The following is a 22,981-nucleotide window of genomic DNA, read 5'->3' on the forward strand; positions in this document are numbered from 1 at the left end:
TGCAGCTTCAGCCATGGAACAACCTCTCTGGCCATTCCTCCAATATGCCCTTCTTACAGAAGACCCTGATAACAAAAAACCCTCTTCAGGTGTTTTTAACCTGGGTCTGTAAATTTATTTTTTTTAAATTGATAATTGTATTTTAACTTAATTACTTGCCTTTGTATCTTATATATTTTATTTTATACATTTAAAAATAACATCACTTTGAGAAGAAGATCATGGGCTCCACAAGATTGCCAAAGGGGTCCATGACACACAGGAAAAGTTAAGAACCCATGCTTAAGTGTGAGAAGCATCATCAAAAGAGGAATGAGGGATAAGAAAAGTGATAACAGACTGGGGAGATGGATGGATGACAGAGCAATAAATGGGCTTTTTCTTAGTCTGTCTTTCCTTTCATATATCAAGTAGAGATGAAATGGAAGGAGCACTGGCCTGAGAGACAGGAAACATGGGTTTGAGTACTAGCTCTGCCACTAATGAGCTTTGTGGTCTTGGGGACGTCACATCTGCCTGAACCACTATTTCCTATCTGTAAAAAAGAGAGAGAGAGTGAGAGAGAGAGAGAGGGAGGGAGGAAGGGAGAGAGAGAGAGAGAGAGAGAGAGAGAGAGAGAGAGAGAGAGAAGAGAGAGAGAGAGAGTTTAGGATCAGACTACCCCTAAAGTGGCTTCCATCCCTAGAAGTCTATAACTAGGAGAATGCCTACCGTCATGCTTGAGAAGAGAAAATATATTTAAGTCAAAGTAGAATATCTATTAGATAAACTTACTGGTGACAGTGGTATATAGAAAGAAAAGATATTGCATTTGGAATGAGAGGACCTAGGTTCAAATTCTGACTGCCACTCACCACCTGTATAACCTTAGGCGAGTCTTAAAACCACTCTAGGGCTCAGTTTTCCTTTCTCTGTAAAAGAAAAGGGTTGGATTAGATGGTCTCTAAGGCCTCTTTAAGCTTTAAATTTATGATCTTGGGATCTCATAAGGAAGAACATGATTTTCCAGGTGACAAAACACAGGTATGGGTCACTCACAGAATATAGAGTCTGTCCCTGGAGATAAAGGAGAAAAGACAAAGGAAATTTTATTTGGAAAATAAAAGACCATAGCAAAGGTTTTAAAAAGAGAAAAAAGCCTGCTGCATGCTGCATGCTGGTTAGCTTCCCAGAGGACTTTGTTAGGGAGATTCAATGAAGCATAAATGTTTGGATTTTGCATGGATAGGAACCAGCCTAGGGGGAAATGTTTTTTTTTGTTTGTTTGTTTGTTTGTTTTTTGTAAGGCCATGGCCAGGACCAGGACCACTGACAAAGATGTGAAGTCAGCAAAGTTTATTTCTAGTCCACCCCATATTCCCACCATTTCCTCCCTTTCTAACATTTCTTTTTCTTTCTTCTTTCTTTCTTTCCTTTCTTTCTTTCTTTCTTTCTTTCTTTCTTTCTTTCTTCTTCCTTTCCTTCCTTCCTTCCTTCCTTCCTTCCTTCCTCCTTCCTTTCTTTCTTTCTTTCTTTCTTTCTTCTTTCTTTCTTCTTTCTTTCTTTCTTTCTTTCTTTCTTTCTTTCTTTCTTTCTTTCTTTCTTTTTTTTTTCTGAGAGTTAGCTAGGTGGCTCAATGATGGAGCCTCAGTCCTGGAGTCAAGAAGACCAACTGAAATTCAAGTGTGGTCTTAGATACTTACTAGCTATGCAACCCTGGGCAACTACTCAACCCCTGTTTGCCTCAGTTTCCTTAACTGTAAAATGAGGATAAAAACAGCACTTATCTCACAGGATTGTTGTGTGATTCAAATGAGATAACAATTATAAGATATTAGCACAGTACCTGGCATATAGTCAGCTCTATTTAAATGTTAGCTATTGTTCTTTGCTCAGGTTTCTAGTGAACTTATGCTTTTCATGCCTTTGCCTGACAGAGAAGAAAGTGATATAATAAACTCATTCACACAACACATTAGCCATTTTATATCTATTCCTTCTTAGTGTGTTTGGTATATTCTAAGAGGACTGGATAGGAAAAGCAGTGCTTTGGCCAAAGGAATGAATGTCCAATGATAGACTTTCAGAAGTGGAAAGATAGTATTCTGGGAGGGGAGTCCATTCAAATCTCATCACACTGGTTATCCTGTCTTTTCTAATAGTTAAGGCCCCTTTTGAACAGAATTTCATATTTCCATGGGTGATACTGAGCACAGAAGTATACGCATGATTACTTCTCTTATGAGAAAACGAGCTTGACACAAATCCCACAAAATTGAGTGCAAACAGTAGTATCCTGGGAAGACTGAATTATGCGTATATTAGAAATAAAGTTGGGAAAAAGGAAAGTGTCAATACCAAGGATATTAGAAAATCATCCAGTGGCCCAGAACAATTTATGTGATTCCTAATTAGACACAAAGAAAGCATCAGAAATCACAGTAGCATTTCCTCTCAGACAGCATGGGTTCTATCATCCCCCAGAAAACACTGGACATGCTTCAGTGAAATGGATGGCTAACAAATAAAAATCAAAATTTAAATCTTACCCCATGCAGGGAATACCAGGCCCAGTCCTCCATTAATTCCACTACCCTCCCCCCATGAGTGCTCTGATCATCATTTTCATGGACCAACATGTACAGAAATACTATCAGAAACAACAATGGGGTTCTAGCTCCTTATTAACACAAGTGCATTATCATCTGGTCTCTTTCAATCAGAAAAATCATGGGCTATTTTTTTTTCAAAATAGAAAAGTTGGGGGTCCTGTATGGTGAAGTGAGCCAAGGGAGATGGGAATGACTCATTATACCTTATATCACTAAAATATTACCTTTTAAGACTAAAAACCAGATGTCTCTTGAACACAAATATGGTGAGGAGTAAGAAAGGCAGGCAGGTCTTCAGTGAAAGAGGTCCCCTTTGATTGCTCTGAGAATCTGGCTACAAAAATCTCATCTGCCTTTTTTCTTACCCCTCATTTCACTACTAGGCATTGTCTGACCTTAATCAAGCCAATTATCCAAACTTATCTTCTGCTCTATACCAATTTGTGTTTTCGGTTCCAGGCCAATTGGTCTTTTCCTATTCTCTATACATGGCGTACTTATTTATACCTTTGTGCATTAGCTCATGATGAAAACCTTTCTTCCTTCCTCTCTGCCATTCCCACAAACCCATGACCCATAAGGGGAAAAAATACACATACACACGTATATATTTCATATATATGAAATTTTAGAGGTTATCTATTATAATCCAAAGCAAGCATTTGTCCTTTGATCTTTGACCCGTGGTTTAAACCCAACCTTCAGGCTTATCTCCTTTGTGTTAATTTCTTTGGTGACCTGAAGTCATGCAAATCTCTCTTTTCTGAAACTTTAACTGTGCTTACTGTTCTGCAGAATCCAGAAATCTATTTATTGTATGCCATTTTATCCTTCTCTAATTATATATGTATGTAAATATACACATATATGTATGTATATGTATGAGTATATATACATGTATAGCTACATGTGTATATATGCATATATATATATACATATATACACACATATATATACACACATACACACACACACACATACACATATATATAAACCTGGTCTCCTCAACAAGATTTCAAATTTCTCAAAGGTCAGAACTATTTTTCCTACTGTTGTATCCACCACAATAACAAAAATTATATTGTTATTTTTCTTCTTAATACGTGTATATCATCTGATTTCTCAGCCAGTGTGCAAGCTCCCTGTGTCTCACCTTGCATATTCTTTCTCTCCTTTGCCCAACACAATGCCTAACACATAGTACTTAATAAATCTTTATTGATGAATTGATGATGAGCACACAGGAGGTTCAGTACATACTTGATGGCTTCTCTTGACTTCTAAGAGCCACACAAGGATGCATTGATATTTCCCATCTTCGAAATATGCCACAGCTATAAGTGTTGAGGTAAAGAGAAAGAAAGTGGCCTCTTGACTTAAGGAATGTTCTTAGTAATGCCTGTCAAGACATGGCAACCTACATCCCATATAAGATGCCTGGCAGGCCTCATGTAAGAGGTTTTCCCATTAAATAAATTCTCCACTCAAAAGGTTATATTTACACAACTCATTAGGCATCTTTTTTTATGCTTTTGACACTCATTAGACTCATAATCATCCGATGAAGCTACTCTATAACAAGAGCTAAACATTCCATTCTAGAAGATGAATAATAATTAGCTACTGCTCGGCATTTTGCTCCTTAGCAGGTCTAATTTTAGAGCATAATTAATCCTGCAGAAGCCGCATAAGATAAGTGAAATATTTATGCAGCTGTGTTAATTCATGTATTTACTCCTAGGGAGACATTCAGAATTGGACACAGCTTTCAGAGAAGATTATCTTAAGATGCCCCTTGTACCAACATCATTTCCTTTCCTGTATGCCTGTCTCCAGCTGACTTCCACATGTGGAGCCAAGAAGACATCACCTCTCACCAGGAAACTCCAAACCCCATTTTCTGGCCTACAGGCAGAAAGCAACTATTTGAATAAAAGCAATACATTACCCTGCTTTCCATGCTGTACGAATATAGTGAGCCAAATTGTGGTCTTTCTCAACATTTACATTCTTCATCTTCCTTTTTTCCATAATGGGCTACTGGTTTTGTTTTTGTTTTTGTTTTTGTTTTTGTTTTCTACTCAACAACCTTAAGGGTTTAGCTGACATCATTCTGAGGACAGTGGACAAAACATGGTGGTAGTTATTCAGTTTTGAAGCTACATATGGAGTCTTCTTCACTTGAGGACTTTAGGAATTGGACAGACAACTTCATTCTCACATAACTTGGGTAAAGACCTTTTTTTTGGAAATGAGATTAAATTCTTCTTCTTCATTCCTTTCAGTACACAAGGACTCTGGAAAGTTAAACATGTCTTTCTTATCAGCTTTCACAGGGAAAAAAGCTTAAGGATTTCAGTGAGGTGGGACCTATCAAATGGTCACCCAAGAAGGGTGAGTTAGAATTTGATTTGGGGCAGAGGAGATGGGCAATCATTGGATCATGCCCTTAGAAGCTTCTAGACACACTTTGAAGAATCTTTACAAGGCAAGTAATCTATGCTAGTTAAATACATTGTCTAATTTATGGGTTAAGTATTTTTAGAATTTCTGCCATGAAAATTTAATGCATGAGCCTGGTATGTAGGGGTGGGAGGAAAAGTTAAAAAAAAAAAAGAATCATCCAAGCAGCTGAACTGCAGAGCACAGGATATTTATTTAGACTCTGCTGCTAGCTTGAACTAACGACCATATCAGAGACCTCAGCCATGGAAGGAATCTCCAAGGTGATCCAAAGGAGGAGAGCTGGGAGACATATCCTCAAGCCTTTACTCAAGAGTTCTTGAGAAGGAAGGAGACTTAGAGATTATCTACTTCTCATTTTAGATTATTTACATTTAGACTACCTACTCTCATTCTGCAAATGAGGAAACTGAGGCTCAAAGAGGGGAAAATATTTGGCTGGCATCTCTGTTAAAAAGGGGGGGGCATTGGTTTTTCCCCTCCCCTCATACACATGCCACTTATATTTCTTTTGAAGTATTATAATCTTAGAGTTGGAAGTTCAGTTTAGAGATAATTTAGTCCAATCCTCTCATTTTATAGATGAAAAAATTGAAGACATAAGAGGTACTGTGGTACTAGTTTAATTATTCAGGTTCTAGTTAGCAGCAGAGCCTGGCCTAGAATTTGGATCTCTTCATTTCCAATTCAGAACTCTTTGTATTACACCACTGCACCTTTCAGTTTTTTTGAGGAAAAAAAAAAGATGTCCTACCAAGGCCTTCAGAGACTCATTAGGAAGTCAATTAAAAACCGCTAAAAAACCCAAAGAAGAATACAACAAAGGAAGGTATAGCCCAGTCCCTACCATCACCAACAAACTGAAGAAGGGCCAGGTCGATCTGCCTCTTCCACGGGGAGCCTTTCTGGAGGGCAATGCCATACCCAGTGGTAGCGAAGATATAGCCACTCCCAATTGTCACCAGTTTGCAGCCTTCATCTCTCCCAGCCTTGTAATTCAGCACTGCAGCATCATAGATGAAAGCATCCAACTTCCTGAAATGAAAAGGGAACATATTGATAACATGAACCACCAGGCTGCCATCTCTGCTCCTTGATGCTGGGTCCCTATTGAGTGTCATCCCAAGTCTTTGATATTGGAGATGATGACTCACAGGTTCTGAATTCCCAAGTCATGAAAGGATCTATTTTTAATGAGAAGATAGAAGCCAGAGTCTTTGCTTTCCAACTTACAAAAGGCAGCTAAACAAAGACATAAAAGATCCACATATTCAAACTAGTAAATAACCAAGTCTGCTGGCTTGTTAAATGCATGTCCTTAACAATCAAAATACCAGTGAATGACTTTCTATTTCAGAAAGTTGAAATGGTAATAAATATGCAATCAGATGCAGTAGAATTGGGGGGAAAGGGAACTAAATGAGGGGCATTTAAAAGAGTTAAGGGAAACAAAGTCAGAGTCTTCTGATTTCTCAGTCCTTTCTCCACATCAGTCTCTCCCCCCTCATCCTTTTGACAATTAAAAAAAAAACAATAAAGGGAGACTGAATAATAGAAATAGTGGAGAGATAGCACAGGATACCACATTCTGTCAGAAACAGCTGCAAAGCCGTTCTCTTTGGAAGACAGCTCTTTGGAAAGGCTGTAGCTATAAGCTTTTTATTTTTCTGGAAATTCAAGGGGAACTGGGCTCAGAGTCAAGGGTAATTGGGGACTGTATAGGGATACATGACTATAAGTCTCTATCCTAAAGCCCCATGAGTGATCATTCCAGACTACAGAAAATCAAGGGCAGTATGAAAGCAATTCACAAAAATGGGAAGGAGGAATCATGTATGGTCGGATGTGAAGGACACTAGAATCAGATGGGACTGGGACTGCTAAAAGACACAGCAATCTAGGATCAAAGAAGGTGGGGCAAATATTCCTATGTAACTGTAAGTCTATGATTAGAGCAGTAAAAAACAATTTTCTAAGAAGGCAGAGAAATGTTGTGATTCAGAAGCATATGGGACTTGGAGTCAGGAGAACCATGTTCTTCTGAAGTCCTGACTGTTGTTATTTGTCCTTCATTCTCAAAGAGAACCATGACATCAAGAAGATGATGCTATGACTTGCAAGAGAATTGGATTTAAGTGAGGGAGGGATGTGCAAGGTCACCAGCCTCACTTTCTCCTCCAGAGCCATCTGGGTCCAGTGGCAAGATATAGATCAAGACAACTGGAAATGGCTTTGCCTGACTCTGTAACTATTAACTAGCTATGTGACCTTAGTCAGACCACATCACCTCTTATGCCTTCAACTTTTTTATCTATAAAATGAGAGAATTGGACTAAATTACCTCTAAACTGAACATCCAAATCTAACACTATGGTACTTCAAAAGAAATAAGAGTGGCATGTGTATGAGGAGAGGGGAAAAACCAATGCTTTTTTCCCCTTTTTAACAGAGATTTGTATTATTTATAGTAAGCACTTAATCTGTCTATCTAGGGTCTTAAACCTTTCCCCTGCCTATTAATCTACCCACAATGATGGAATTCGGCAGAATGAAAAATAAACTTTTGTAATGAATATCTGAAAATAGGTTCTGGTTTAAACTAGAAGTTGAATTTGATGTTTTCAGCACTAACATAGATTTTTGCAAGTCAGAACATAGTTCCTTGACAACCCATCTTTCGTTGATATCAATCAGAGGAACAGGAAGAATAAGATGTTTTCCTGGGAAATATGTGAAGATTTTAAAAAGTACAAAGCCAGTAAGGCTTAGGAGGCAATTCTAGAGGAAACTGTCATTTCTGGTCCAAAAAATTATAGTCATGCCATAGGATGGACAAGTCAACAGTAATACTTATATATAAGAGTAGGAATGGCAACCCGAGACTCAACCTCCCTAGCTGTACTTTCCCTGGTAACATTGTCCTATGTAGAAAATATTAGAGATGAATGAGAAGAATACTTATGGGATATCACAGAGCTATTCACCCAGTTTTCTGAGCCCACCAAATAATAATAGAGTGTCTGTGCCTAAAGTTATGACTATAAGGGAATGCAATTTATTCATTCAAATGAATTTTGTCCCCTTTAAAATAGTTATTTTGGTAGGCTATGTGTTTATTTAACGCTGATCTAAACATATTTGCAGCTTGACTTTGGGAAAGGGCCTGTTCTGGACACTTGAGAAACATTTAATAACTGTTCACAAGACCATAGGCTCATAGAATCATAAATTTAGAGCTTGAAGGGGCCTCAGATGTTGTATGATCATCATATCATGGATTTAAAACTGGAAAGGAATTCAGAGGTTGTATTTTACCCCCTCCCTGATGTAGGTTAGACTAGTTCTTCCCTAAAATGGTACTGAGGCATTTCTCAAGACTCAGTTGGCTCAAGAGACTAAGGGCTCAGATTATTTATGCCTCTTCCTCATCACCTAAGTAAAAAGCAACCATGAGGGTTAGGGGATGAGGAAGCAGTGCTCTTAAAAGTTTGTCTGGTAGATTACAATGGGTAATCAGGCAAAGAGCTTCATTCAATTGAAACAACTCAACATGTCTTCAATGTCTATACTTGTTCAACATCTCTCTCCTTCTATGACTAAGCAAATCTCAATAACTTATGAGAATCTCATTTTGTTCCAATATTGAATTTAAACTATCTGGCTGGAGTCAGGCCCAGACCAGAACACAGGTCATTTAGTGTGACACCTTTATTTTATTTTATTTTATTTTTATTTATTTATTTTGGGCAATTGGGGTTAAGTGACTTGCCCAGGGTCACACAGCTAGTAAGTGCCAAGTGTTTGTTCTGAGGCTGGATTTGAACTCAGGCACTCCTGACTTCAGGGTCAGTGCTCTATCCACTGTGCCACCCAGCTGCCCCTGACACCTTTATTTTATAGATGAAAATAATGAGATTCAGAAATCTTAAATGTCTTGCCTGAGGTCACAGATAAGAAGGGGCAGAGTCAAGATTTGAATATAGATCCTTTGACTTTGAATCCAGCACTCTATATACATAAACTAAGGATCATAGGATCACAGATTTAAAACTACTATCAAGTTCAATCATTTCATTTTACAGATGAATAAACTGAGATGTAAAGAGGTTATGTCCATCGTCACACAAATAGAGGTATGTTTGAAATCCAGGTCTTCTGAATCCTGAGTCAGGGCTTTTCTCTCTGCTTTCATCCCTCTGATTTTTTTAGATGAAGGAATTGAGGCCTAGAAAACTGAAATGACTTCCTTAAAGCCACATAGTTAATAAGTTCCAATGTCTGTATTTGAAACCAAGTTCATCACAGTCTATAGATCATTTTTTGAATGCTGTAAGTGGTCTCAAATCTTCATTTATTAAGGGAGACTAAGTTTTAGAAAGAATCAAAATTTTTTTGAGTCAAGTCTGGGGAATATGCTGAAGAGAGGAGGTCAAGCTGGGGAATGTTATGTTAAGTGATTAATGATGCATAGCTACAGTAAAATGAAACTAACTTCCTTGTGTTATTTAATAAACTATTACTGATATCAGATTTCCCCAGAGATGCATCTGAACTATTCTAAACAATGACAGGGGCATTATAACTAGGACGACAGCCTGAGTCTTCTGATGCCTGCCTTCATGTCCTTTCCACTACAGTGTGCTGCCTCTTCAATTAATGAACAGAAGATATTCCCAGGATTTTAATATTACCTGTTCTGGGAAAATATACAAAGACAACTATGTAAAAAAATTCTGCAAGACAAGGATATGCTTTTATTGTTACTTAATTACTGGGGTTTTCCCCAGTACTACCATAGCATAACTGCAAGAATTACCAAATATATTAGAGGGGTCACTATGTTCTCCTCCCAGGACTCCTAGATCAAAACAGAAATCAGAATTGCCTTGTTCACTGCCACTTACCTGATTTCCTTCAGGTCCCTGAGTGCAGGTGAGAAAAAATGATGGAGGGCACAGATTTGTCTTCTACATTTTCAAAGGACATCACAATAAGTGAGCATAGGTTAGGGGGAGAAGAGAAGACAAACCATAGGTTGGTCTGTTCTAGACTTGGAGCTTTAACTGAAACAAATGAGTGGTTCATGCGTAGGTGCCAAGACTACTCAACAGAACCAAATGCATTACAAAGAGACAGCAAAGTAGAATCAATCTGCTGTCTGACAAGCACTTAAAAGCACCTACTATGTGACAAGAGCTGTGTTTTATGCTGGGGCTAGACAGACACAAAAATGAAGAAGAAAATAAAATCCCTGCCCTAAAGGAACTTACAGATCAGTCAGAGGAGACAATATGTACAGCTATACAAAATAGATTCAAGGTGATTTGAGGGAAAAGAGGTGGGAGAGGAATTAGTAGTTGGAGCATCAGAAAAGGACTCACATAGAAGGTAGAGCTTGAGTGTAGCCTTGAAGGAAACTAGAGATTCTAAAATACAAAGGTGAAAAGGAAACATATTTCAGGCACAGGGGACAGACATGGTTTGTTGTGCATGAAGAAATCCAAAAGACCAGTTTGGTTGTACCACAGTGTGCATAGAGGAAAAGAATGTGCAATGACATTGAAAGGTAGCTTAGTTTTTAATGAAAGTTTTTAAATGCCGAACAAAGGATTGTTGTTATTATTATTATTATTATTATATATGTCTTTCACTGGAACTAATACAGGGCAAATAGAATTTATTGGGCAAGCTAAGCATCAGGAAATGTGAGAAATTGATCTCAACTCTTTGGGTGGCATTTTGTTCCTTGGCAAATTGATGGAATTGGTCTAGATGAGCACTTTTTAATCTTTTTGCATTATAAGCCCCTTTTGATTTTGGTGAAACCTATGGACCCCTTTTCTCTACCCACATTCACATTTGAGAAAAATATTAAAGTTTAGTTAGAGGTCAGTGAAAATAGAGATTTCATTTTTTTCCCATCCAAGTTCAGAGATTCACTAAAATCTATCCATTGCCTCCTTAGGTATTTGTGGACTCCAGGTTAAGGACTCTGTTCTAGGTGATCACTAAAATTTCTCCCAGGTCTAACATTCCATAGTTGTCTTTTGTGCATGCATCTCTCAGCCTCTGTCTAAGGAGGAGTCAAAGTCAATAGTCCATGATTTTGGTTATTTTTCTAAGACTTCAATAAGATTGAAATATGGGAAAGGCCAGTCTAGTCTATTTCTGACTAACCTGCACTCCTCCCTTGAGGACTTACCTTATTTCATGATCCTAAGTAATCTGTAAGATAATTCTCCCCATACATATTCTTTCCTCTTTAGTCATCACAACTCCCCCTATTTCTTGATGAATTAAATTTAGTCCTCAACCTTTGTACATCCCAGTTCTCCAATTCAATTCAATTCATTGAGTACTTATTAAATATTTTCTATGAACATCACCTTGTACAGTCTCTGGGGACAGAAAGACAATATGAAAAACTGTCCCTGCCCTCAGGGAGCTTACATTCTATTGGAAAGATACAACATTTATTTGTCCACATAAACAAACACAGCATTCCTTCAGCAGACTTTTAGGCTCGTATTGCAATTCTGCCAGAGGAGAGAGAAGCAACCTGCCACTGGAAGACCAATTTGAACCAAAACATTTGGGGGCTTTAAGCAGTGATTGCCTGTGACACAGAGATGTATTAGGCTGTGACTCTGTAATTGGCAAGAATGAGTTTTGGAACAACAAGAAGATTAAATGTAGGCACTAGAGGAAAGAGCCACTTTGAACTAATGCACAGTCAATCACAGCTAGGAGAACTTGCTAATCGAGGCCCCCTGGTTATCTTTCTTTGCCTGGACTCATTTTCTCCTACTATTAGGAAGGAGGCTATTCCTGTCTGAGCTTTTATTGCTCTGTCTGCACTTCACATGAGGTCATCAGCCTGAGTGGTTTCACCCACCAGTGCAGGTGAGGCCTAATTTCAAAGCCTAAGAAACTCAAGATCCTGACAACGATCTTGTCACAAACTTGGCCTAGGGTCACTGGTTCCCAATTTTTTCTCTGCTTCCATTTTTACAAAGGGCTTCTTCTCCCCCACCCCTATTCCATCCAGAAAAAAAAAAAACTTTGTAAATAATCCCTGTTACATGAACCTACTTTTTGATTTCCAGAACAAAACTAGAGATCAAATTCCCAGGTTTGATGGAGGACATATCAACTAGCAAACAAATGTTGTGTTTCTTTGAGGGTGGGAAATACACATATGTAAACAAGACTTCTGATTTCTTTCTTCCTGTCACTACTGATTCTCAGAGAAATCACAGGATTTATCAGACCATAAGCTCAGAGGTGGAAGGAGCCTTAGGAGTTATCCAGTCCAACCCTCCCTCCCCATCTAACACATAGGAAACTGAGACCCAGACAACTAAAGTGATTTTCCAAGGGTTCCACAAGTGACAGAGCTTGGATTTGAACGTAGGTCCACTAATTCCTAAATCCAGCATACTCTCCACTCTTTTGTGATACTTCCTGAATGATTCAGAATAAGAAGAAAATGTTTCTTCTCCTAAAACTTCCATAGAGACAAGTATAGGGCAGAATGTTACTTTCTAATGAGTAATCACTGCCACAACTATTGGGGGTAGGAGAACAGGGAGGTAGGACCTGACTATCCTCTTTGTTTTATTCAGTCTGGCTTTCTTGTACTGATACAGTAATGCCACAAATGCATTCACAGGCTCATAGATTTACAGCTGGAAAGAAACTCAGAAGAAATTCATTCTAATGCTCTCATTATAGAGATGAGGAAACTGAGTCTTGGAAAGGTAAAGTGATTTTTTCAAGAACATAAATATTTTATTTATCTATCTGCGCATTTATTGATAGCTGACATTTATATAGTACTTCAAGGTTTACAAAGCACTTTATAGTCGGTCTCTCATTTGGTCCTTATAACTATCTTGTGAGGCAGGTGTTATTATTATCCCCATTTTACAGATGAGGAAAGTGAAGTCTAGAGAGGTTATGTGGTTTTGCCTAAAGTCAGACAGGTCAAAAGTGACAGAGCTAGGCTTTGAACTCAGATGCTTGAGACTCCAGGTCCAACAGCTGATCTCAGTCAATGTCCAAAATAGAGCACATTATCTACTGTGTCATACATTAGCACTGGCATTCAAACACAGGACTTCAGATTAAGAATCCAGGACTCTTTCTGCTAAATAAGGCTTTCTCTCATTCTAGGTCTTAAGAGCTTCAATTAGGAAGGCTTCCTGCCCAAAAACCCAGCATCACATGGTGGTGTTCGGTACAGCTTGGGTGATCAGTTACCACACATTACCTTCTCAGAATTTTCTTTTCCACTCATCATGTTCTTATGCATGTTTTAGTTCTCTCTCTAGGGGTCTCAGTGCATTTAAAGGCTAATTATATAGTTAAAGTTAATTATTCATTCATTAACATTCAAGAAGCCTTCAACAAGGAACCTTCCTTTACACTGACTTGTTCTGATGAGTTAATAAAATCAGAGTCCTGTTTGTGTGTGCATGTGTATGACTCTATTTAAAGCATTTTAGAAAAATGAAAAAAAAAACAGCTCTTTGATAATTCCTGAATGCATTTTTTTTTAGCCTGTCAAAATTACTTTGGGAAAAGGAGCCCAGAAAAGTCAGGAATATAGCCATCACGATGCAGGTGACACTATCCAGCTTTCACCCTCAGCTTACAGAACAAATGATATTAATGTAAATCTATGTGAAGCATGAGTCTGGGAACTTCATTACTGGAAATATGTACTAGAAGACCCCCTCCCCCGCAAAGGATGAAAATACTTGATAGCCCTTGCTGTTGGAGAAGGCCATGATAAAGTTATTAAGGCAGAGTGGACTGAGCATTGACTCTAGAGTTAAAGGACTTGGTTTCAAATTTTGCTTTTGCCTGTTACCACTTCTGTGATGTTAAGCACGTCACTCAAGGAATGAAAGTGGAGGGAGGAAACGAGCATTTATTAAATACCCCCTATCTGCTGGGCACTGTGCTAAGAGCTTAACAAAGCTCCTCGGGCCTTCAATTCCTCATTTCTAAAATGAAGGGTTTGGACCATATGGCCTCTGGCATATCTTCCAGCTCTACATTGATACTCCTGTGATCCTTTTGTAGGGAAAGATTTAGATCAGAATCAAGTAGCCTGAAAGGTAGAAATTCAGGCCCCATTGGTTCTAAACATATAACTAGGAAAAAAAATTTATTCAAAGAGAGATTTTAACTCAATACGTGATATAGGCAAATGTAATGATGGATGGAGTACCAGACTTGGATTAAGGAAAACCTAGGTTCAAATCTAGCCTCTGACACATATAAGCTGTGTTACAACAGACAAGAAGCTTAATCTTTCAGTGTCCCCAGGCAACTGTACTAGGAGTAAAGGCTTCAGGAAAAAAATGGTGATGTGCATTTGTAGAGGGAATACAATCGTGTCTGGAATTCCAAAAAAATAATATCAAGAGGAATCATCGAATTTTAAAACCCGAAGTAACATTAAAGATCACCTAGTCTAGCTCTCCCATCTTATATATGAAAACAAAAACAAAAACAAAAACAAAACTGAGACCAACAATTTATAGCAGCTTGGCCAAGGTCATATATCTAGTCAGTGCTATAGCAGGTTCTGGGTCTGATGACCTTGAAGACAATGTCCAATGTTCTTTCCCCTGCACTACTAATGATACAGGAAAAGTATTGAAACAAATCTGAGGCATGGGTCTATAAAGACTGTACACACCTTGAGTGTAAAAAATAAGATCTAACTGCTACTTGAGATCAATAATGATGACCATGATAATAATAGTGTTTATAAAATGTTTTAGAGTTTTTAAAGGCCTTTACATGTATTATTTCATTTGATCCTTATAAAACCCTGTAATGTAAATGTTACTAGTACCTTCATTTTATCAATAAGGGGACTGAGGTCGAAATGAGTTAAGTGACTTGCTCAAGGTCATGCAACTAATAACTGTCTGAGGCAGGATTTGAACTCAGGTCTTCCTAACTCCAAGATTAGCAATCACATCCACTATGCCACATAGTTGCCTCTAAAAGCTGCTGCTGCTGAATATAATGCAGTGTTCTATCCACTGTGCAACTAGCTGCCTCTATCAATCAATCACTCAATCAACAAATGTTATTAGACATGCCGTGTGCCAGACATTTTTCTAGGCAGTGAGATGCAAATGTAACAGATGAAATAATCCATGCTCACAAGGAACTTGCATTCTAGTGAGAAAGAAAACCAGGAGATAGATAGGTGTATATAAGATAAATATAAAAAGAAGAAATATGATGTAGTTAGATATAAAATAGTTTAAATTGAAGGGATCAGAAAAGGCTTCAAGTAGTAGGTGTTTTTTAAGGTGTATCTGGAGGGAAGAGAGGGATTCTAGGAGGCAAGGGTGCTGAGAGACAGCATTCCAGGGATGGGATGCAAAACCACAGATTTGGGAGATAAATTGCCTGGTCTGAGGAACACAGGAAGGGGAGTAATGAATAATAAGGCTGAAAAGGTAGGTTGGGCCTAGGTTGTGAAGGGCTTTAAAAGTTAAAAGGAAGAGTTGACATTTTATCTTAGAGGCAATAGGGAGCCACTGAAGTTGATTTAGTGGGGGAGTGACAGAATAAAGTCTGTATTTAAGGAAAATTAATTTGACAACAATATGAAGAATGAAATGAAGGTAAGAAAGATGAAGCATGAAGACCATTTAAGTGGCTATTGTAATAATTTAGGCAAGATGAGAAGACATCCTGAACTAAGGTTTGTAGCTGTGTTATTGGGGATAAGGGACAAGATGACTAAAATGTGATGAACATACAAACAGCAAAATTTGACAACTAATTAGCTATGTGGGGTGAGGAAGAATGAGGAGTTCAGAATGCCATGCTTAAAAAGCTGAGAGATTATAAGAATGGGGATGCCTTCCATAGAAATAGGGAGATTTGTAAGAGGGATAAGTTCTTGGAGAAAAGTAATGAATTCTTGTTATGGACATGTTGAGTTTGCAATGTATAAGGGACATTATTAACTATACTTATTGTCTAATAGGCAATTGGTTATGTAGGACTGAAACTTAGGAAGGTCCGGCACCATATAGTACGTGACGTGTGGGTATTCTCATAGTATAAGTGATACATAGTAAATGATAACAGGTCATCATGATGATGATGGTGGTGATGATATTGACATGACTGGCCCCGTAACAAGTCTGAACAAATAAATGGAAAGCAAAGGAATTGTACTATATCCGAGGGTGAACCAGGAAGATACTTCAAAGCAGAATGAAAAATCCAAATCAAGATGGTTAGCAAATAGGAAGAAAAACACAGAACCAATAATGGCACTGCAGTTCAACTAAAAGCTTGTTATTGTTAGTTCTATTGAAGATGATGAGGTGGATCAAAGATGGAATAGAACAGTGCTCATGGTGGGTGGAATGATGATAACAAATAATGAATAGAATTTGGATGACTTAAAACTTATTTAGCTTTTCGCTTTGCTGTCAATGATTAGAAATGACAGAATGAGGAAGGCTACCAAGAAGATGAAGCAGAAGATAAGTAGGGAAATATTAAGAAAGCCCTTAAATACTTGATGGATTCAAGTCATCAAGAACAAAGCACACATTGCAGTACTAGGGGTAAAAAACACTGGTAGGTATCATTGTCAAGTTACTATCAGTGATTTTTGAAGGATTATGGTGAGTTGCAGAGGAATCACAGAACTGAAGAAAGGTAGCCATTATTCTAATTTTTGAAAAAGGAAGAGAGTACAATATACCAAACATAGGCCACTAAGCTTGATTTTTTTTCTGGCAAAAAATTCTAGAATTTATTATTGAAAGACTAATCAGTAGTCATCTAGAACAGAGGTTAGCAAACTACAGTAGTCCAACAGAATTTGGTCTGTGACCTGTTTTTGTATGGACCTAAGAATGGTTTTTTGCATCAAAATGATAAAAAAAAATTTGCTTACAAAATGTAAAAACAGTTCTTAGCCCAGGCACAAAATAGGCAGTGGGCTGGATTTAGCCCATGGATCATAGTTTGCTGAACCCTGATGTAGAAAATGAAATTGAGATCACAGAAAGCCAGTTTGGTTTCATCAATACTCATGCCAAACTAATCTATTTTTATAGTGTTAGAAGAGAATCCAGAAAGTGCTGTAGTTATAATTTGCCTAAACTTCAAGAAACTATTTTTTAAAGTCTCATATCTTTATTGACAAGATGGAGAAGTGTGGTTTACATAACAGTACAGTTTGGAAGATTTATAAATGGTTTAATAGCAAGACTCACATAAAAGTTATTAATAGTTTGCTATTAACATGGAATACATCTACAAGCATTTATTAAGGGTGCTTATGTGCCAAATACAGTGCTAAATGTTGGAAGTACAACAAAAAGGCAAAAACAGTCTCTGCCCTTAGAGGGCTTACATTCAAATGGGGGAGACAAATGTAAACATACAAGTATACTTCATACAAGGCACCTGCAGAATAGATGGTTGATACGGAAGAAGAACTCTGATGGTCTCCTCCAGGTTGTTTCATTGGTCTTGTTCTGTTTAACATTTTTAAGGTCAATTTTTTTTTTTTTACCAATACCTTAAAGGCATAGATGGTATGTTTATCAAATTTTCAGATGGCCCCAATTGGGAAGAATAGTTAATGTGCTGAATAATTGAGTTAAGTTCTGGAAAAATCTAACCAGACTAGAGCACTAGGCTAAGTCTAGTAAGATGAAATCTTATGAGGACAACTAACAAGTCTTACAAATGGGTTCAAATGATCAATTTTGAGAGAATAAGATGGGAGAGCCATTTCACAAGTGTGCATCAGAAAAGATCTGAGGGGATTTAGTGGACTATAAACTCAAAATGATTCAACAGTGTGACAATCCTCCCCCTCCCACCTCCTAAAACAACTTAATGTATTATTTGGCCACATTAAGAGAGGTTACTGTCCATAGGTAGGTAAGAAGTTGTGTTCTTCCTAAGTTCTGCCCCATCTGAAATATTCTGTCTTTTTAGGAAAGGAATGTATGAGTAGGAAAGCATCCATAGGAAGACAAGCAGGATGGAGAAGGGCTTTGGTACCATGCTAAATATTTGCTGAAGGAGCCGGGAATGTTTAGCCTGGTGAAGACATGATAATTGTCTTCAAAATCTTGGAAGGCTGATGTGTGGAAGAAGGATTATGATTCACTTTGTCTTAGAGTGAAGATCTAGAAGCAAGGGGTGAAAGTTTCAGAGACACCAATTTCAGTTCTTTGGTTCTATTTTTGTTTTCATCTGAACCTGTGCCTTTATCGATATATAGAGAACTTCTTTGTGGTATCTTGATAAAGTCTGGGCTTTAAAGTTAGGAAGACCTTGGTTCAAGTCCAGCTTCTGATATGCGGTAGCTGTGTGACCATAGGCAAATCATTTAACCTCTCAGTGGTCCAGGAAACTCTCTAAATCTGTAAATTACAGATGTGTTACCTATATGGACTGGTGAAGAATTAGGTTTAAATTAAGAAAAAATTTCCTCACCAAGTTATCCAAAAGTAGAGTGGATATCCTCAGAAGGTAGTTAGTTTCTCCTTGTTAGAGATCTTCAGATACATTATGTAAGCTCTATGAGGGCAAGGACTGTTCATTTTTGTCCATTAATTAGGAAAGGGTTTGAACATAGCATGTACCTTTTTCATGCTTGTTGAAATGGATTGAATTAAAAGTCAGGATAGTCACTGGTCAGACATGTTTTAGAGGAGATTCTTGGTCATGTAGGCCTTTAAATAGATGGACTCAAATCACTTCCAACTCTGAGGATTCCTGATTCTTTGAGATAATTGAAAGCCTGTCAGTACTTCATTAATGACAATATGAAAGATAAGTATATTTTTCATTTATATAGTGTCCCCCCAAAAAATGTTTTACATCTATCTCACTTGATCCACTCAGCAATGATATACAATAGGTAAGGCAGAGATTATTACCCCCTTATTACACACAGAGAAACTGAAGCTCACAGCAGTACAGCCCATAATGAAGACTGGAAATCACGTCTTCTCAATCCTATTTTGTTATTCTTTCTATCACATCAAGTTGTCTCTTCTGAACAAACCCTAAGATTGAAGAGCAACAATGGTGGATGTCTTGGGTCTTTTTGTGGGGAATAATGGAACACATTGAATTATTTTGTCAAACATGGAAAGACTAATCTATCGATGTATCTACTCTATTCCTTCCCCAGTACTCGTAAAAATGGCTTCCTGTTAGCTCTGACAACCAGAGACCTGAAAAGGAAATAATATGGATCCGTGAGTAATTTGTACAATGACCAGAATAATGCAAAGGAAAATAACACTAAAAGTTTTTGAACTCTGATCAGTGCAGTAACCAATCATGGCTTCAAAGGTCTGATGGTAGACTAGGGGTGTATAGTGGGACATACTTTTTCAGGCATGGACAATGTGATAATTTGTTTTGCTTTATAGTATTTACAATATTTGTTAAAAATAAAGATTCTGGAGGGTTAGAATGAAGAAATAGTGATATATGCATATATGTAAGTATGTATACATACACATACATACATGTATGTTTGCATGTGTGCATATATGTCTATATATGCATGTATTATATATCCCCTTGTTAAAGAATATCAGTAACATTTTAAAAATAGTAGCTAAGGTCAGAAAATGAAGTCATTAAGATTAGAAATCAAAGTACCCTGGCGCCTCTCATTCTATATTTCCATGGAAGGGAAAATGACAAATTTTAAGTAACAGAAAAGAAGTCCGTTTGAAACTGAGGTTGACATTCATCCCCCACATGTGAACAGAGCTGCACACACCAACTCAGGCAGGTCTCTTGATGGTTCATCACAGCAAAGATTCAGGGCAAAGAGTTCTTTCTTCTCAGGTATTAAGAGAAATGCCTGCTGCCAATTAAGCAAGAAATTGACAGGAGAAACCTTTGAGCCTAGCCATTCAATATCATGAAAAATTCAACATCTGGATCAGTGGAAATTCATTTATAACTTTTGTATGATAGAGAATGCTCTTTGGTGAGCTTTTTCAAAGCTGAGCTATGGGCTATAGAGAAGAACTATTTTACTGGACCTGCCCTAGGAGAATCAGCCACAATGTGCTATCCCTGCCTTCCTTTATCAGGATGAGTAGACACATAATCACCGTAAGGGTTCCTGTTCCCTTACCAATTTCCCCTAATATGAACTCTTCACAGTGCACTGTGGCCTTGATCCCAATATCAGGAAAACTTGTTTTTCTACAGATGTGATTTTTTAAGCATCTCATTAGAGTAGGGGTTCTTAATCTGGGGTCTATGAACTTGAAATTTTTTGATCATTTTATTTCAATATAATTGGTTTTCTTTGTAATCTTATATATTTTGTTTTATGCATTTAAAAACTTTATCCTGGGGCAGCTAGGTGGTGCAGTGGATACAGCACTAACTGTGTGACCCTAGGCAAGTCACTTAACCCCAACTGCCAAAAAAAAAAAGAAAAAAGAACTTATCCTAAGAAGGGGTCCATAGTCTTCCATAGTCTTCACCACATTGCCAAAGGGATCCATGATACAAATGGTTAAGAATTTCTTCATTAAGATGACAAATATTGAAATTTTTAATCTTATAGACTTGAAAAGATCTAACTTTTTGTATAAAATATCTTTATATTTCCTTGAATCTTTATTGGGGATGGAGCAAGACCTCTTCTTTAAAGTGGGAGTGATTTTTATTCAATTTGATTTGCATTGCGTGGATATCTTTTAACACCCGGGCAATTTTATCCCTAATGGTTTCCTCTGGAAATGGTATTATCTCGTTTAGAATACTAGGGTGACCCTGTCATCTAGCCCTGCCAGACAACCTTGGCAACTGAAAATGAACTGTTTTAAATCTGGTAACAGGTTACTGATATATTAAACCCATGCTTCAGATGTCCCCCTTCAAGGATCCTGAACTGTAAGCAGCAAAGCTTCAGTAAGAGACTGGATATTTCTTGGTCCCACTTCCTCTTTGTTTCCTCAATACGTATTAAAATCACAGGGTGACCATCACTTAAGGAAAGGAATGCATATGCTGAGGTAATAGAATATCTCACTGAGAATCATATTTTTGACCTGGAAGAGACCTTAGATGTCATGTAATCCAACCCCTTTATTTTTAAGATGAGATAGTCAAGGCCCAGAAAAGTCAAATGACTTGTCCAGGGTCACTAGGGCAGTAAAAGCAAAACCAAGATTCAAACTCATGTCTTTTGACTTTGAATCCAGCTGTATCCTATATAATACTAAAATTCTGCAGATAGAACACATACTGGAGCATCACTTTGTAACCTTCTTTGTGTCATAAATCCCTTTGGAACTTTAGTGAAACCCATAGATTCATTCTCAGAGTATTTTTAAATCTTAAAATATATATAGGATTACAAAGAAAATCAAAATATGTTATCAAAAGAGATGTTTTTAAAAATAAATTCATAGAGCCCAGGTTAAATATGTCTGACTTTATAAACTTAGGCTTATAGACTTAGAGCCAAAAGAGCCCTTACAGGTCATCATATCTAACCCCATCATTTTTCTAACTGAAGAAATTTAGGCCCAAATACAAAAAGCTGCTTGCCCCAGGTCATTCAGGTAGCAAGTGGAAGAAAGCTGTATTTCAAACCCAAGTCTTCTGACTTAGGCACTCTCTCCACTGAAGATTATCTAGTACAACATTGCATTTTACAAAGAAGTGATGGGATCTGTCCAAGGTCACATTGATAGTAGTAATAGAGCCAAGACTGGAAGTCAAATCTTCAGACTCCCCAACTAGGGCTCATATAGTCACAGTCTATTCTTTCTGCCTCCCTGAGAGCACGCAGTCAATCCTGAGGATTGCTAGACATACTAGATGAGATGCTTATGGTAAAAGACTCTGACTCAAGAAGCTCTCACACCAATTCCACCTTTTACACAGGAATAAAGTGTTGTTTCATCATTTTCTCCCCATCTAGATGTCACACATATATACACACATACATATAACTATCCATCCACCCATCCTACCTTTCTTTCTTTCTATCTATCTATCTATCTATCTATCTATCTATCTATCTATATAGCAATGGGTATAACTGAACCTGACAGTAGAAGACTTGAGTTCAAATCAACCCCCAGACATTTACTAACTGTGTAATCCCTGAAAAAGGCACAACCTCTGTCTGCCTCAGTTTCCTCATCTATACAATGGGGATAATAATAGCAACTACTTCCCAGGATTATTGTGAAAATAAAATGAGATATTTCCAAAGGACATTGCAAATCTTAAAGCTATCTAACTGTAAAACAAAATTAACATGAAAAAGAAATATGATGTATCTTAAAAATGTTGGGATCCCTGAGCTCCTTGAATTTGAGTATATGGATCAGGCAACAAATGCTGGATTTACAACTCAGCCTGTCTGCAAAAGAGATATTTAGAAGGCACTATTTCCCATGCTTTGCCATTGGCAAATCTTAAATCTATTTCAACCTATTTTCTTTTTGTCATCTGGAGCTTGGAGTAAGCTGCCAATATTTATTCATGTATGCCTCACTTCAGGCAATAAGCTCGTTCTTGAAAACCTATCTGTGAATTGATTTTGGAAAATCAAGCCTTATTTTCACATCAATTTATGTTATAATTTAGGAAAGGCTTTACTTTTATTTCTGATTGATTTTCAATTGACATTTGAATCCCTTCCAATGTCAGTTTCAAACCTCTGTGCCTAGGCACTTAGGCAAGTGGTTACAAATCCATGACAAGTATCTAGCTGCCCTATAAACAATCACTTAGCTGTGCCACAAGGAACACTATTCCTTTAAAAATGGCTTGTACTTAGTAGATGCTTAAAAAATATTCACTGGTTATTAAGTAGTTCCTTTCCCTATTTTTTTTTATAAAATGAAGACACT

At 37.5% G+C, this 22,981-nt stretch overlaps 1 protein-coding gene across 2 annotated transcripts in view; it reads right to left on the reverse strand.

The window, feature by feature from the left end:
- GRIN2A (glutamate ionotropic receptor NMDA type subunit 2A) overlaps positions 1-22,981 on the reverse strand; it is a 474,506-nt gene that overhangs the window by 31,354 nt on the left and 420,171 nt on the right. For both annotated transcript variants that reach the window (XM_020972554.2, XM_020972553.2), the window contains exon 10: positions 5,902-6,089. In XM_020972554.2, the coding sequence (XP_020828213.1) occupies positions 5,902-6,089 (188 nt within the window). The remainder of the gene's footprint in view (positions 1-5,901; positions 6,090-22,981) is intronic.

The sequence above is a fragment of the Phascolarctos cinereus genome, unplaced genomic scaffold (genome assembly GCF_003287225.1).
Source record: "Phascolarctos cinereus isolate Bilbo 61053 unplaced genomic scaffold, phaCin_HiC Scaffold_4;HRSCAF=312, whole genome shotgun sequence".
Taxonomy (NCBI): domain Eukaryota; kingdom Metazoa; phylum Chordata; class Mammalia; order Diprotodontia; family Phascolarctidae; genus Phascolarctos; species Phascolarctos cinereus.